This window comes from Neolamprologus brichardi, chromosome 10 (assembly GCF_056152115.1).
Source record: "Neolamprologus brichardi isolate AB-2024 chromosome 10, ASM5615211v1, whole genome shotgun sequence".
Lineage (NCBI taxonomy): Eukaryota > Metazoa > Chordata > Actinopteri > Cichliformes > Cichlidae > Neolamprologus > Neolamprologus brichardi.
In genome coordinates, this window is record NC_142113.1 from 34,249,790 (window position 1) to 34,267,119 (window position 17,330).

General features: G+C 46.8%; 3 protein-coding genes across 3 annotated transcripts; all 3 read right to left on the reverse strand.

Annotated features, from left to right (window-relative positions):
* Positions 1-232: 232 nt before the first annotated feature.
* Positions 233-804, reverse strand: LOC102777436 (histone H2B 1/2). Its single transcript, XM_006808275.3, has one exon. It carries the CDS (start codon positions 764-766, stop codon positions 392-394), a length of 375 nt encoding a protein of 124 aa, XP_006808338.1. The 5' UTR covers positions 767-804; the 3' UTR covers positions 233-391.
* Positions 805-2,246: 1,442 nt separating this feature from the next.
* LOC102777715 (histone H3) lies at positions 2,247-2,702 on the reverse strand. The gene has a single exon (XM_006808276.3). It carries the CDS (start codon positions 2,677-2,679, stop codon positions 2,269-2,271), a length of 411 nt encoding a protein of 136 aa, XP_006808339.1. The 5' UTR covers positions 2,680-2,702; the 3' UTR covers positions 2,247-2,268.
* A 160-nt stretch (positions 2,703-2,862) lies between these two features.
* Positions 2,863-4,219, reverse strand: LOC102777998 (histone H1-like). Its single transcript, XM_006808277.3, has one exon. The coding sequence runs from the start codon at positions 4,178-4,180 to the stop codon at positions 3,584-3,586; it is 597 nt and encodes a 198-aa protein (XP_006808340.1). The 5' UTR covers positions 4,181-4,219; the 3' UTR covers positions 2,863-3,583.
* Positions 4,220-17,330: the final 13,111 nt, after the last annotated feature.

A 17,330-nucleotide genomic window follows, 5' to 3' on the forward strand; every position in this document is an offset into this window, starting at 1 on the left:
CTCAGACTTCTAAACCACCAAATACACAAAGTCACGGGTGGAACAGTCTGTGTGAAAATCTCTTATATTGTAGCTTACCTGTAATTATGTGTTGTTACATCTGGAGATGAAAACTGTATTTCCGCAGCTGAAATAATCGGAAATGCCGCCACACTGCAGGAAACGGGTCCGTACGAGGGAGGAGGGGGAAGTTGGATTGTGTAAATAAATGATCATAAAGATATCAGCCACATTAGTGCTGCTCGGTTTATTTAGACTGTTGTACATGTGCCTTAATACACGTGTTAAACATGTTTATAGCAGGACCCGTGAGAGTCACAGCAGGAGGTGCTCCTCAGCAGAGGTGGTGGCTCTGAAAAGAGCCGTTGGGTGGGTGCAGCAGAGCTGCAGTTTACTTGGAGCTGGTGTACTTGGTCACGGCCTTGGTGCCCTCGGACACGGCGTGCTTGGCCAGCTCACCGGGCAGCAGGAGGCGCACGGCGGTCTGGATCTCCCTGGAGGTGATGGTGGAGCGCTTGTTGTAGTGAGCCAGGCGGGAGGCCTCAGAGGCGATGCGCTCGAAGATGTCGTTGACGAACGAGTTCATGATGCTCATGGCCTTGGAGGAGATGCCGGTGTCGGGGTGCACCTGCTTCAGCACCTTGTACACGTAGATGGCGTAGCTCTCCTTCCTGGTCTTTCTCTTCTTCTTGCCGCCCTTGCCGGCGGTTTTGGTCACGGCTTTCTTGGAGCCCTTCTTGGGCGCGGACTTGGCGGGTTCAGGCATTTTGCTTCGTCGCTACTTCAGCAGAGAATGAGCCCGTCAGCGCAGAGCGGCTCGCTTTTATTTCCGCTGTATGCAAATGAGGCTGTGCAGATCCGCGCCTGCTATTGGTCGAGCTGTCGCTCCGCGTCTTTACTGGGTCGCACAACGAAGAAAAAGAGCAGAGCTCTATTTCACCTGCTGACGGGGCTGTGGGACGTTTATCGGGAGTGCGGAAGAGCAGATGCGTTGCTTCAGTGCGTGTGCAGACAAACATTTATCCATCTGTGTGAGTCACAACATCACACAAAGACCGAGACAGCCGAGGGGAGCTCCGGGAGAGGCTCGGCTGGTCATAACGGTCCTCCGAGAGCCACACAGCGGACTGCAGAGCCCAGAAACAGAGTTTATCCCCCAGGGCTGAAGATAAGGGCGGGGCATAAACAGGCAGAGTGAGATAATAAATACACAGAATATACAGTACAGACAGTTTTAAAATTAAAGTGACTGAAAGGTGAATAAAACACTGATTAAAAGTGAGTAAAGTGTCAGCAGGATGAAAAGAGTAGTTTATGTTTCTGGGTGTGTGGGTCCAATGGGCTGGAGTTAAAAAGCTCTCCAGTAGCTGTGAGCTGCAGTTTGATCGTACATGAACAGATAAACCAGGGGTGGGCAAGTCCAGGCCTCGAGGGCCGGTGTCCTGCAGGTTTTAGATCGCACCCTGGGTCAGCACACCTGAATGATTAGTTCATTAGCAGCCTCTGGAGAACTTCAAGACATGCTGAGGAGTCATTCAGCCTTTAAATCAGCTGTGATGGATCATGGACACATCTAAAACCTGCAGGACACCGGCCTGAAGCCGCCCACCCCTGGTGTAAACCATAACGACAGTGATAACTGAAATGACAGAAAGTTCTGGTAGCTCTGTGCCCGGCCTGCTTTTATGTAACAGCAGTTTAATGCTTAATGATTGGATGATGAGCAAAACGTCCGAGCAGCAGGTCAAACAGGTTACAATCATCATTTCAATTATAAATTATTTGAAGTGCACATTCAGGATGTGAGACGCTGACACTGAGCCATGGCTGTTATTGCACATCTCTGCCATGCAGGACGGTTTATTTTATATTGAACTGGAGCTTCAGCTTTTCTCCTCCTCCCCAAATTTTATTCATATAAAAACACTTTCAGGGAGATCATGAGGTTTAAAGCCCGGCTCAGTGAGACTTTGTCCTCCACACTGAAACCTCAGGATGTCTCCATCCAGCTGCTTATGAACTCTGCTCTGTCACGCAGCTCGGTGCTTGTTGTGTTTCACGACGCGGTCTGCGAGCCTGCACCGCTACACTTCCTGTCCTCGACATAATCGTACTACTGCCCCCCCCCGCTACATACCCGTGTATTAACACAGTACAATCATTAATACCAACCCACACTGCATGCTGTCAGCGAACCGCTGCTCTGAGTGCGTGTACGTGGCTCTTAAAAGAGCCGTTGTGTTTGGTGTAAACTGGTCTCAGGTCAGCTTAAGCCCTCTCTCCGCGGATGCGGCGGGCCAGCTGGATGTCTTTGGGCATGATGGTGACCCTCTTGGCGTGGATGGCGCACAGGTTGGTGTCCTCGAACAGGCCGACCAGGTAAGCCTCGCTGGCCTCCTGCAGAGCCATGACGGCGGAGCTCTGGAAGCGCAGGTCGGTCTTGAAGTCCTGAGCGATCTCCCTGACCAGGCGCTGGAAGGGCAGCTTACGGATCAGCAGCTCGGTGGATTTCTGGTAGCGGCGGATCTCCCTGAGCGCCACAGTCCCGGGCCTATAACGGTGGGGCTTCTTCACGCCGCCGGTAGCCGGGGCGCTCTTACGGGCAGCCTTGGTGGCGAGCTGCTTCCTGGGAGCTTTTCCTCCGGTGGATTTACGGGCAGTCTGCTTGGTCCTGGCCATCGTACAGTTTCGGGCTACTCTGCGTGAACAGCGAAAGAGAGAATGAAGTCTGAGCGCGAGCAGCGGCTTTATACAGGGGCTGCAGGCGCGAGCTCAGCGCTGATTGGTCCAGATCTGGTAGCGCGCGCACCGCAGCTGCTCAGCTATTGGACGAAAATATTCAAAATGAAGCGCGAGACAGAGAAGAGAACAATGTCTTTATTGTTATTCAGATGTACAGCGAGACGGCGCCGCCTGCTACTGCGCACATGCGGGGTGCACAGCTTCAGCAGCGCTTTATACAAGTATTCAAAAATATACAAGTACAAACAAACCTGGAAGAATAAAAATACAGTGTTACATATATGTACAGTGAGGGTTACTGCACAGCACTTATAGATGTGAAGTCTACAGGTCTTTGAGATGGGGGTGGGGGGCTAATTCAAATTTAAACAACAGTAGGTAATAAACCAGTAAAACAAAGTCATCCACAGCTCCAGTGCACTCATCTCCTGTCATCAGCTCCAGAATAAACTGGAAATATTTGCAGCACTGACTGGGAAATAATTCAGGTTTCTAAGTATCATTGAATCACTGCCTAGATTATCCGATTGTATTTATTGACATAAGACTGAAACTCAAATGTTTCTAATGTTCTGACAATTCAACATGTATTTTCCCCGTCAGTGGGCTAACTGGGAGACCAGTACTTTCTACCTGAACCAGCATAGTCTCCATAATTTACTCTGCATGTGGAGACACAGGTGAGGCGTAAAGCTGCAGCCTGTGTCTCCCGGCATAGTTTCTCTCACACACACACACACACACACACACACACACACACACACACACTATGAGGAGCTCGTAGCGGAGGCTGTGGTGGCTCTGAAAAGAGCCGTTGATGCACTCAGTGCGGGAGGAGCTTTTACTTCTTGGCCTTCTTTGAAGCGGTTTTCTTTGCGGGCTTCTTGGCGGCTTTGGGCTTTTTCGGAGCGGCCTTCTTAGCGGGGGATTTGGGCTTCTTGGCTGCCGCCTTAGGCTTCTTGGGAGCAGCCTTCTTGGGGCTCTTCTTAACCACTTTCTTCGCTGCCTTCTTGGCCGGAGATTTCTTCGGGGCGGCCACTTTCTTCACCGCGGGCTTCTTGGCTTTGGCGGGTGCCTTCTTCGCGGGCTTGGCAGCCTTCTTCTTCGCTGGTTTCGCGACTTTCGGCTCTTTCTTAGCAAGCTTGAAGGAACCGGAAGCCCCGGTACCCTTCACCTGACTGAGAACGCCTTTCTCCACCAGCTTGGCGACGGCGGTGTTGATACGTTTGTTGGCCTTGGGTACGTCCACATTTTTGGCGGTCAGGTACTTCTTTATGGCCGCCAGCGACGTGCCCTTGCGCTCCTTCGACTCTGTCACCGAGGCGACGATGAGCTTAGGGAGGCTGGGTCCGTCCTTCTTAGCCCGGGGAGCGGACTTCTTCCTGGGAGCCTTGGCCGGGGCTTTCGCCGGTGCAGCTGCGGGAGCTTCTTCTGCCATGTCTGCGCGTGAGCTTCGTACTGAGCATGTCGGAGCTGCGCGCGGGAGGCGGGACTTATCAAGCACATGAGAACCGTGGAGAGTGAAGCCAGCCCTCCGCTCTGCTGCCGCTACAATCGCGGCTCTTCTTGTGTTTTCTTCGCCGCGTTTCGGAGCTCAAACCGGCCCCAGATAAACGTTTGAAAGCCCCGTTCCGAGGCAGCGGGGAGAAAACTCTCCGGTCTCCCGTCTGATCCTGTTTTTGTCCTTCGGGACTTCTTCCGTTAATTTCGGGAGGCTTCAAACCTCTCTGACACACCGCCTCTCGGAGCAGCTCGCAGCGAACTTTCTCCACATTTCTGCTCCTAAAGTGACCCAAAGCGGTTCGGATGAAATGTGATCTCGGTGCTCCGGTCAGCGAAGACCCGTGGGGACAGAGTCCCGGTGAAACAGCGGCAGTGCCGGGCATAGTTGGGTTCTAACGGAGGCAGATTTCGGTGGCGGTAAACACACGCAGACTGCCGGTGACCGGGCGGATATAGAGTCACAGATGATCCGCTGGGAGAGACTTCCCTGCATCCAGTCTGACTGTACACGCTGATGTGATATTATACTGTTATCTATAATATCACACATCAGCTGTTTCATTCTGGTCTTCAGTGTTAGACTGGAAACTGCAGGAAACTGTTTCTGTGTTTGCAGCTGAGCCCACAGCATTTAGAGACTTTAGCACCCTGGACCAGTTTATTATTTTACATTTATGATCAGACTTGTGCACAAAATAGTTTTATTATTGCACAAAATTAAATGCTTTTGCAATTTAAGAAATTCTGTGGCAGAGTAGTTAGAGGCATCATCCATATGTAAATTAAAGTCACCTACCAAGATGATTTTATCAAAATGAATCATAACAGATGAGAGGACAGGAGATCAGAGAGTTCATAACTCTCTAATCTAAGTGTGGACGTAGCCTAAACCCAGTGCGTGACAATCCACTCATCAATTTGGGGTGTGAAGCAGTCAGGCCAGAAGGGCCAGAGCCATAAACCTTGATGGTTTTGTGGATGTTCTTGTCAAAAGACAGATGGATAAAACAGTTTTGAATAAATGTCAAGACGATTTTGTTCCGTAGCCGTCAGGGTTAGGGTTGGTTTGGAAACACATGAAAGTCTCTGTGTGGTGTTTGACATGTAAAAGCTCTGATTTCCAATTAAAGAAGTACTGACCTAGGTGTCTGACCTACGCTGCTTATCTAACATGACACAGCGCTCATACAACCCGTAACGTTACAAAAGATACTGAAGAGGTAAAACATGTAAAGATTGTCTCTCTGCACTCGTGTGCAAGGATGTTGTTCACATACAGCACAGAGTGCAGTGGTGCATACTAATGACATCTGTCTGTCCTGAGGGGGCACCACAGCAGACCACAGCACTGGTGAAATTTCATGAATGAGCTGATTGAGGCACACAAGGCAACTGTACGCATTAAAACCCGCATGAATAACTGCCCTCTACCTTAAACTATTGGCCAAAAAAAGAAAATAACACATTTTATTTTTATATGACAGTATTCAATATAATATTTTTTCTACTCTCTCCCAGTTTGTATTTTGTCATGTATGGCTGTGTTCTCTCTGTGACCCCTTTGTTCTCTTATCTTTCCCCTCAAACCCGACCAGATGTGGCAGAGGACCTCCTGAGCCCGGCTCTGTTGGAGGTCTCTCCCCGTTAAAATGAAGTCGCTGAAAATGATTGGCTGTACGGGATTCAGACTGTTGGGTTTTTCCTCTAGTATTCAGTCTGTACTTGACTATACAGGGTGGGCCATTTATATGGATACACCGTAATAAAATGGGAATGGTTGGTGATATTAAAGTCCTGTTTGTGGCACATTAGTATATGTGAGGGGGCAAACTCCTCAAGATGGGTGGTGTCCATGGTGGCCATTTAGAAGTCGGCCATCTTGGATACAACTTTTGTTTTTTCAATAGGAAGAGGGCCATGTGACACATCAAACTTATTGGTAATGTCATAAGAAAAACAATGGTGTGCTTGGTTTCAACGTAACTTTATTCTTTTTTCAGTTTTCTGCTCATTTAGGTTGAGAAAAATAAGCGCCAACCATGCCTTAGCGTCTGCGATCTACTGTATCAAAAGCAGCACTGAGATCTAATAATATTAAGATGGCAGGGTCTCCGGATATGGAACGCCAGGACTGACATAATGAATTCATTAAATACACCATTAAATAATTAATTAAATGTGGCAATAATTAATTACATAAATATTTGTGACACGTGTAAGTAATTAATTAATAACACATTTAAATAATTATTGATAATTTTAATTAATTATTTAATGATGTATTTATTTAATTCATTTTGGCACTATTGTCCTCTTCATCTCTCTCCTTGAAATCATTTTATCTGTCAGCCTCATCCATCAAACTGAGTGGGCGGGGTTAACGCTGCCCATGCAGCTTCTCTAACATTTGATTGGTTGCCGTGCAAAGTAAGTCAAGACAGGTCGATCCTAGATAATCGATTGCTTATGTCGGCTTGGGGCGGGTATCCCAGAATGCATTTCAAATCACAGGCAGCAGTGATGGTGTAAAGTTTTAAAATACCCCGTTTTTCTGTCACCAGCTGAACTTTTAACAATGTTTTAGCTGCGAATGTCATGACGTCACGTCTGGTCAGGTTGTCAACATAGAGCATGTTTGTGCTCAGATGTTTCAGAGATGTCGCTCTGCTAACAGCTGACAGAGAGCACCGAACTCACAGCCCCGGTGTTCCAGCTTAACGTGGGGGGGTTACGTTAACCGGTTTGTTTACATATTCCACTCTCCGTGTTCACATGTTACATTCGCAGATTCTCGTCTCTTTCCGCCTGCCAGTAGCGGTTTTAGATACGGGCGACACGGGAAGTTGCCCGGGGCGGCATCACGGGCATCGGCAAAAAAAAAAAATGCTCATGCTGCCCCGACGTCAGCCAGCGCATATTGGGAATGGTACAGGCACCGATCGGTTTTCTATCGCCCATTTGCTGGGAGTAAGGACACCTTCGTTTACGAGGTGCACCTGCTGCTTGCGACACAGGGAGGAGAGGGCGGGGCGGCGGGGGATTCTCTGGCTGGCTGGAGCAGCATCTAAAAACCAACTCGTAAAACATGAACACGTTTTCAAACATGAAAACACAAGACATTATAATGCAGACTTATAATTTGCACCGATGTTTTTTCGAAATTCTATACACGAAAAGTGAGCGAGAGCCCTCGGTGCGCCTGCTTGCTGCTGAAGTCAAAGTGAACTTTATTGTCATCTCCGCTACAGACAGTCCAGTATATAGAGAGACGAGACGACGAGGCTGCAGTTACAGCAGTGCAAGTAAACAAACAATAAATATAAGAAGAGTAAGAAAATAAATATACACTTTAGGACTCGAGGTAAAGGATCAATAACAATTTAACATTTACAGTTTGATGATTTAAAGTCTCACACAAGTCGTCGAAAGGGGGGGAAGGCTGCTTCCAAATAGAGCACATTTCATTTATAATGTTGTGAATCCAAACCCATCATGGATTCATGATCTGAATCCTGGGTTGTGCGAAATCCCAGAAATAAACCTTAGACAAAGTGAATCTGTGAACTAAGGTGTAGGTGTGTTAGATCATGTTGTGGTGATCCTCGGGTTGGGGGATGGGTGTTCATACTGGAGTGCAAAATTAAAACCAATGGAAGATGGACAAGAAGAGTTCAAAGCCATCAGGTCCTCGGTTTAGAAAAAAGAGAAAAGAAGAGGAGGAGAAACGAGCAAAAGATGCAGGTAAGCAGATGTGTGATTGGATAATGGCAGGTCATCCTGAAACAATCAGAATCAGGATACTTTATTAATCCCTAAGGAAATTATGTGGATTACAGTTGCTCCAAGATGAAATGGTAAAAATAGCAACAGTAACAGACTAAACTCCAAACAATACATTATGTTACAGAATTTAATATTAATGAGTCATTGTTGATTGTTGATTTGTCCTGTTCTCATTGTATGATGAATTATGATGGCTGTTTGGCAGCTGTTTGCATACTATGCATACTCTCTCTCTCTTCATATGTGTGTGTGTGTACAACAGTTTTATGTTAATGTACAATCCTTAATATGTTGTGTGTGTGTGTGGGGGGGGCCCTAGGGGGAGTGTTCGCCCAGGGCGCCAAACAGGCGAGGACCGCCACTGCCGCCTGCTCTCGTGTCTCTGTGCTTCTGTAACATGAAGAACGAGCTGACGTGTTTGTCAAGACAGCAGCGATCAGCTCAACAGGCCCTCAGTTTACCTGCATCATCCTCCTCCTCACCTGTCAGCTGTTTAACACCTGCCGCTAATTCAAGAAACACGCCCACGGGACCTGGTGAAAGTCACGGTTTAACTGGGCAGCCGGTGCTCGATATAGCGCAATGTCTGCGCATTTTTCTGCACAAGAAAAGTAAATATAGTTTTTCCCAAGCGCAGAGCTGCTGGAGCTCGTTTCCCTACAGAGCACTTTATAGGCGAACCAGCTTCATCAGCGGCTGATGTCCAATCACAGCTTTGAAACCTCAGCTGAGTTTGAGCTCTCAGTGTTAAACGCTGGACTTAATTCACTCAGGTTCTGTCTGTCGGGTCACGTTTACTGTTTTATTTACAACTGAGAGAATCGGTTTGGCTGAGGTTAAAGTTACGTTTCAGAACTGCAGTTAGAATAGAACAGAATAGAATAGAATAGAATAGAATAGCTTTTTATTGTCACTGTTACAAGAAGCACACAATAGCGTAAGTATTTACACAATAACAGACAAATTTACATTAACACAAGAAAGATGTGCAAGTTATGCATACACCTGCAAACATACACAGTAGCGTTTTTGACACGGGCGGTGCGGGGCGGCATCACGGGCATCGGCAAAAAAAGAAAGAAAAAATTGCTCGTACTCATGCTGCCCCAACATCAACCAGCGCATACTGGGAATGTCACAGGCACCGGTCGGTTTCCTGCCGCACATTTGCTGGGAGTAAGGGCGCCTCCGTTTGCGAGGTGCGTCTGCGGCTTGCAGCGCAGGAAGGAGAGGGCGGGGCGGCGGGGGAGTCTCTGACTGGAGCAGCGTCTAATAACCAACCTGCAAAATAAAACAAAACAACAAACACGAAAACACCAGACATCATGATACAGACTGATAATTTGCTCGGTGCTGAAGTCAAAGTAAACTTTATTGTCATCTCCGCTACAGACAGTCCAGCATATAGAGAGACGACGAGGCTGCAGTTACAGCAGCGCAAGTAAACAAACAATAAATATAAGAAGAGTAAGAAAATAAATCTACACTTTAGGACTCGGGGTAAAGGATCAATAACAATTTAACATTTATAATTTACAGTTTGATGATTTAAAGTCTCACACACAACCCACCGAAAGGGGAGGGGCTTCTTCCAAATAGAGCACATTTCATTTATAATGTTGTAAATCCAAGTCCATCATGTATTCATGATTTGAATCCTGGGTTTGTGTGAAATCCCAGAAATGAACCTTAGACAAAGCAAATCTGTGAACTAAGGTGTAGGTGTGTTAGGTTGTGTTGTGGTGATCCTCGGGTTGCGGGATTTGTGTTCATACTGGAGTGCAACATTAAAACCAAGATGGACAAGAAAAGTTCAAAGTCATCAGGTGCTCAGTTTAGAAAAAAGAGAAAAGAAGAGGAGGAGAAACGAGCAACAGATGCAGGTAAGCAGACGTGTGATTGGATGATGGCAGGTCATCCTGAACCAATCAGAATCAGAATACTTTATAAGGAAATGATGTGAGGGGGGCTTCGCCTCTGTGCTGGGGCTCTGGCTGGGCCTTGGGGGCTTTGGTCCTTGTTGGTGTGTCGCCGAGGTTGTGGGCGGGTGGGTGCACGGGGGCTCAGCCCTGGCGCCTCTGGTGCATCGGCCTAACTGGGGGGGCTCTTCAACTGGCAGGGAGCTCCATCCTTGCAGGAGTCCACTCTGCAGGTGGGGGAGAGCGAGGTGGAGAATAAACTTCACCTGGGTGTCTACTGTGCTGTGCAGTCTGGGAGATGATTGAATGTTAGTGCGGGAACAGTTTCCTCTGTGGTGGGGTCGGGTGGGCTGCCCCGGGTCCTGTGGGGCTGGGCGGTCCTGCTGCCGTAGGCCCCAATCTGGGCCTGGGCTCCCTTGCCTTGGTGGGTGCCGAAGGACGGGGGCGCCTACTGGGGCATCTTGCTCCTCCCTCCTTTTTCTCCCCATCCCCAGCTGCCTCCCTCTCTCCAAGGACACGAGAAGCTAAGCAGGGAAGATAAGGGAGCAGAGAAAAGTGCGACCGCCTTCGTCAAGAGCCAAAGAGAAATATCACTTACAGCACTGATGAGTGGGAAGCACCTGTTGCTGCACTCTGCCCGGGCTGGCAGCACCAGCAGCATTGACAGGTGTCCTGTTCCTGCAGACGAGCAGACTGACGCGTGCATCATCTACAGGTTGAGACGTGTGGTCTTCAGTACTCATGGAGGCGGTGGATGACCCAGATCTCCTTCCTCTGGGTCCTGGGGGGCTTTGTTGTGGCTTCTCACCCTCTTTACAAGTGCGTCTGCTGATCAACGCGAATACACAAAACACAAGTCCGTGTTTCTTCTTCTTTTCCTTTTTAGCTGCTTTTTGTGTTTCGTGTTTATTTCTGTCAAGCCCACTGTTTGGAGCCCTACTGTGATAATCTACTTGTGCTCTTATCGTATTTTCTCCTCACGCTTTTTCTTCCAGCCTGTTAAATCTGGCACATCACATGGAAACCAAAGACTGAGCCGCGGTGAGGAGACCTCCCAGTGTTTGCCTCTCCTCAGCTGATGAAACACTCCTTAAGCAGCTTCCCAGGCCAACGCGTCACTGTCAGCGGCTGCTCTCCTCCATGATGCTCTGGTGATGCTGGCTTGGTATTATTTTAGTGAACCGGAAAAGACCCCCGAGGATATGTTCATGTTCAACATGTAAGAACTATTGGTGTGATTGTAATACGATTGTAATTTTATTTATGTAGCGCCAAATCACAACAACAGTCAAAAAAATGTCCACAATTTAGTCTCTTGAATGCAGGACGGTTTATTTAAGCAATTTAGTAACGACAGAGCGACATCACATTTGTAAAAATCCTTGAAAATCCTTAAACGCTGATGAAACAGCAAAAATAAGCAGAGAAAAAGAAAACATTTCTGTGATGTGAAGGCTGTGTGCCGGCAGGAGAGGTGGTAAGGACGTAATGAGCAAAGTAAACTCAAACTTAGATTTATTGCTAGATGACAGACAGAACTAACAAAACCAGGAATACAAATACGAAACCAAAAACAATAATAACCTGAACTAGCAAACGGACAGACCACACAGCTAGAAAAGCGCTTAAATACACAGAGGGAGCAATCAGGGAACAGGAGGGAAACACAGCTGGGGCAAATCAGGCCTAACGAGACAAAGGAAGCTTCATGGACCTTCAAAATAAAACAGGAAACAACACAGACTGAACTAAAGACAGACTCACAGGCACTACAGAGGGAACACAGACAAAGAAACCAAAGACTAGAAATGATAAATAATACAATAAACTCAAACTTCTGGGTCAACAACAATTTCGATGAGTAAATCCACAGCGATCAGTCCTCTGGTCTTGATTTCAAACTGAGCTTTTCTTCAGACGTTGCTCTTCATCACTGTGACTCTTGATAAACTTGAAGTTTGATCTTCTGCTGGTTCAGTGAACTTTGGTCGGAGTGACAAACCTGCGGCTTCAGACGGCGTGTCCGTGTACGCGGCGTCGGGTGAACGATCCACGCTCTGTGTTTCCATCATTGTGTGGAATCTGTTTATCCACTCTTTAATCGTCGGCGTTGTTTTAGCTGTTCGGTGGTCGGTGAAATCGTTTCGTGAGCTTTAACCTGAGATTTTGACGTTTAAGTATATTTATATTTAAAAATCGATTCAGGATTTAATGAATGGATCAAAAAACTAGAGGAAGAGCCTCGAACCTCCCTAAAGGGACTCTTTCATATTTATTTGGCCGTGTCCCGACTTCTGCCGCCTCTCAGTGCGATCCAAGTGGAAAAGGAGGCCGACCAGAGCTACCTGCTTTGATGGGCGACCCCTCCGTGCTCCAGTCTGCATGCAGAGCAGTGTTAGCTACGAGCTACGAGCTGCTCTGTGAGCGTGAATGTTAAGCAGAGAAAAGCTAGCATGAACGGGTGAATGAGGCATGTTTTAGGGTAGAAAGGTGTTAACAAGTTTGGGTCCTTTCGTTTTCTGACTCACTTCCTGTTGAGAGGCTGTGGGACTTTCCGCTGCTGTTGCCATATTTGGTATTTCCTGTACCAGAGGATATCTAAGCTTGTGCTTACTTCTTCTTTCAATTCAGCATAAATCAGTGCAGCTCCCGTTGCTAACGTGATAATTTGATCTATCGGTTGATCTCGAGCTCATTAAAAACGGATATTATCTGACACCGTCGTCATCGAGGTTTGATCGTGGCGTACGTCGTCAGTATCAATACGAATGATTGCATCAGCTTCATTACCCACGGCCATATTATAATCAATAACAGTAAAGGGGGATGCTCGTTGGTTACCGTTGCCGACGCGTCGCTGAAACTTGCTCCAAATCCAGGCGCTGCCTCTGAACGCTGCACGGAGCAGCTTCTTCAGGAGGGTTTCTCCCTCGATTTTAACACATTCAAGGAGACAAAGAAGCCGAAGAGGTAAACTCTTATCAATGAGATAATTTACTATTTCCCGCCACAGGACTGTGACTTCTCTCCCACGGATATTGATCCGCAGGTCTTGCTGACTGGTCGATGGTGTCTGCCGTCCCGTATCCATCCTGATGATCAGAATAATCTACAAACTCTTCAGTGTTCGATGGTGAAATGAAGGAAGCTGCAGGCTGTCTGTGCCTCTCTGTTACTCGCGGCGGTGTTATGTTCCCTCAGCTGTGCTCCCGCCTTCTTTTAAGCCTTCTTCTTCTGCAGCTTTTATTTGTGGTTGGCAAACAAAATAAAGGTTTATTACTGCCACCCAGTGGTGTGGAGGGTGGACTCAAAAAGACAAAGTCAAACCAAACAAAGGAGTCTGCAGGAGCTGTTTCAAAGAAGGGCAAAGATTTCAGTCTGTAGATGCAAAGCTGGTAGAGACAGACCCTAAAAGACTGGCAGCTGCAACTGCAGCAAAAGCTGGTTCTACAAAGTATTGACTCACGGGGCTGAATAATTACGCACACCCCACTTTGCAGTTATTTATTTGTAAAACATGTTTGAATCATGTCTGATTTTCGTTCCACTTCTCACGTGTTCACCACTTTGTGTTGGTCTTTCACCTGGAAGTCCAATAAAACTGATTCATGTTTGTGGCTGTAATGGGACAAAATGTGGGAAAGTTCAAGGGGGCCGAATACTTTTGCATCCACTGTAAACATCTATGTTTGTTGGGAGCAGTTCTGATTGTACAGTCTGACAGCTGCAGGGAGGAAGGACCTGCAGCTCCTTCATGCATCGAGGATGCAGCAGCTCTGCAGCAACATCTACATGCATGGGCTGGGAGACTCTGTCCATCAGAGATGTTATTTTGTCCAGAGTCCTTCTGTCTCCCACCACCTGCACTGGGTCCAGGGTGCATCCCAGAACAGAGCTGGCCTTCCTGATGAGTTTATCCAACCTCTTCCTCTCAGCTGCTGATAAACTGCTGCTCCACCATACAACACTGTAAATATGACCACAGAGTCAGAGAAGGTCTTTAAAAGCGCTCCCTGGACTCCACATGACCTCAGCCGCCTCAGCAGGTAGAGTCTGCTCTGACCCTTCCTGTAAACAGCATCAGTCCAGTTTATTATTCAGGTGAACACCCAGGTACCTATAAGAGTCCACTATCTCAGTGTCCACTCCCTGGATGTTCACCGGTGTCAGTGGGTCTGCGTCTCCAGAAGGTTGTGATCTGAGCCCCCAGGGGAGGGAGAGGTGATGATGCCTCCTTGGTGTTAGCGTACAATAAGTCCAATGTTTTATTGTCTCTAGTGTGGCAGGTGACATACTGGGTGAAGGTGGGGAGAGTGGAGGACAGGGAGGTGTGATTAAAGTCCCAGAGATCAGGAAAAGGGCCTGAGGGTGCTGCGTTTGGAGTCTGCTGGTCACAGTGTGCAGGACCTCACAGGCTGCTGCAGCGCTAGCAGAGGGCGGGACATACACAGCTATCATAATCACGTGTGGAAACACGCGGTAGATAGTACGGTCTCATGCTAACTGCTAGCAGCTCAGTGTCCTTACAGCAGGGGCCTCAGACTCAGTTTAGCTGGGGGCCACTGGAGGCAGAGTCTGGGTGAGGCTGGGCTGCATCAGGTTTTCCACAAGAAAGGCGTGGTTAACAAATTCCAGGGAGATATCTCCTATATCCTCTCAAAGCTCTTTATTTATTTTTTAACACAAAAAAGATGAAAATAACTAAAACAGTTAAGAATTAATAAGAAAATGAATGAATCTGTAAAACACACAAAATGATTGTTTTAGTCACATTTGTGTTTTTTCAGTCTTATCTGCTGTATTTACATTGAAATGTCTGTATTAACAGCTCTTTAACCTTCTGAACATGGAGAACATGAACTGCTCTTCTGGCTTCTCTCGCCTACTCCTTGCTGCTAGACACCTGCAGCGCTTTGCATAGCCGAGCCAGATTTGGCCTGAGGGAGGAAGCAGCTGAGACCTTCAGTATGTCTTGAAGATGATCATCAGTAGTTCTGGACCTGTACTTGGACTTATTGAAGTCCAAGGTGGAGAAGAGCTTTTCGCACAAGTATGTGCTCCCAAAAAGGCACATGGTCCGCTTGAACATTCGGGAAAGCCGAGGGAAACTAGGGCTCAATCCTCTCAAAAACTGCCCAAGCTGCTTTTCCACTCACCTCCCTGAACTTCGCTTTGAGTTCAGAGTTGCACTGCAGCTCAATGAGCTCCATTTGAAGCACAGAAGAGGCATCTTGCACATCAAAGGAGAAGGGGTCCGCAAAAATGTGAAAGGTGGCTCTGTGTGTCTTGAAGTCTGCAAATCTGTGATCAAATTCCTCCTGTAGCCTCAAAATGACATCAACATACTTTTTTTCCTGCATCCACGAGTGCCTTGCATGCTGGGAAATGGCAAAGGTTTGTCTGAGAGCGCTGAGCTTTCCAGAGCGCAGGTTTGTGGAGGATGCTCTCACGTTGTCATAGGCAGCACTGACAAGTTGCCCCTGGCCTCGTAACGTCTTGTTCAGTACATTAAGCTCATGTGTTATATCAACAAGAAAAGCTAAGTCCATGAGCCATTTGGGATCAGTTAGCACAGGAACACTAACTCCATCCTTCTCCATGAAGGCTTCACTTCTGCTCTCAACTCAAAAAGTCTCTTTAATACATTTCCCCTGCTGAGCCAACGTACCTCAGTGAAGTCGAGCACATCCCCATATTCTGACTCCATTTCCTCTAAAAAAGCACAGAACCTTCGGTGCTTTAAGCCCCTGGATCTGATTTGGTTGATGCATTTCACAACAATAGACATCACATTGTCAAACTTCAGGCATTTGCTGCAAAGGACCTGCTGATGGATAATGCAGTGCAGAGCAATGGCCTCCTCCACGCCTTCCTCTTCCAGTTTTATTTGAAGTGCCACCAGTCCATTTTTCCTCCCTGTCATTGATGGCGCTCCATCTGTTGTTATTCCAACAAACCTTCTCCATGACAAACCAACATTCTCACTGGGCAGCAACTTAAAAAAATTTTTTTGAAGTGTTGTGAACGCAGCGCGCTGGGGCGAATGTCCACGTTTGCCCAAAGGAGGCAGCCAGGCACAGAAAAGAAAGAAACCGTCCAGGGCAACAGTAATCAAAGGATAGCTGTGAGCCAGCGTTCACTCAACCAGATGTTGACTGAACGTGAAATTTAGTTGAATTCATATTTTCGTTGCACATGTACAATGACAGTAAAGAGCTATTCTATTGTAAGGTGATGCCCAACACTAGAAATATTTCATGTACAGTAAATGAACCTCCTGCTTCATGACACGACTCCACACAGAGTACCTGTGACAGCCATGTTGTAGTTTCATTCACCGCTGTAGTCCAATGATAGCAGGCCTGTGCCTGCTGCTGCTGACAAAATCCATACACAGGGTCTGATGGATTTCGAGTGTGTATTTGAGTAAATGTACTTCTAGTTTTTATTCTCAGCTCTGGTGTTTATCTTAGAATAAAGTTTAACCTTAGACAGTGTGTAAATGTGTGCCACAGGTAGGTTCTCTGTGTTACGATCTGTATTTAAAATCAAAATAAAAAGGTGGATCTAAGAATCTGCACTTATTACTGATGATCAGGTAACTTTACATGGTCCTGTTAGCTGTGCTGAGTGAAATCAGGCAGTGATTTCATACCTGATGATCTTGGATACAGAATTTAACCCGCGCCCTATAGTCACCCAGAGTTAATGAAAAAAGCATCATCAGTGGAGCTCTGATACCAGGATTCACCATGGCAACCAGTAAATAAAGAGCAGGAACATGCAGATGTGTCAATGCTGACCATGTTTACCTATAAGACAAGAGAAGAGTAACTTTAATCACCTCGGTCCTTTGTCGTCATCACAGAATGAATAAAGTTTAATATCAAATATATACATTTTATTCTGTCCATGCTCATCATTTAGCCAGGCTGAACTCTGATTGGATTAAACTTTAAATATGACTTTAAATCAAATGATTCAGCTCTGACCTGAAACAGACCAGTAACAGTTTACAGTGATGTTAGGCTGCGTTCACTCTGCAGGTCTTGATGATCAATTCAGATTTTTTGATCAAATCTGATTTTTTTGTCTGCTCGTTCACACTACAGATAAAATGCGACAGCAACGCGCTCTAGTGTGAACGCTCAAAGTGGCCGCATGCGCAAAAGAAGACGTCACACACAACGCGCTCTGTTTAGACCCAGAGCAACAGTATGTTTGACTGATGGTCTTAATATAAAGACTTCAGACTTCACGTTTCCCAATTTTTGCTTTAAGTTATTTTGTTATTTACATAATAATGTAAATAACCTAATAATGATCCTGATTGCTGTTTTAGAGGAGCGCTGCTTCAAAGGATAGTTGCAGATTTCTGTCAGA

Coding starts and splice junctions, on each gene's coding strand:
- LOC102777436 (XM_006808275.3), bottom strand. CDS start 766: ATGCCTGAACCCGCCAAGTCCGCGCCCAAGAAGGGCTCCAAGAAAGCC.
- LOC102777998 (XM_006808277.3), bottom strand. CDS start 4,180: ATGGCAGAAGAAGCTCCCGCAGCTGCACCGGCGAAAGCCCCGGCCAAG.
- LOC102777715 (XM_006808276.3), bottom strand. CDS start 2,679: ATGGCCAGGACCAAGCAGACTGCCCGTAAATCCACCGGAGGAAAAGCT.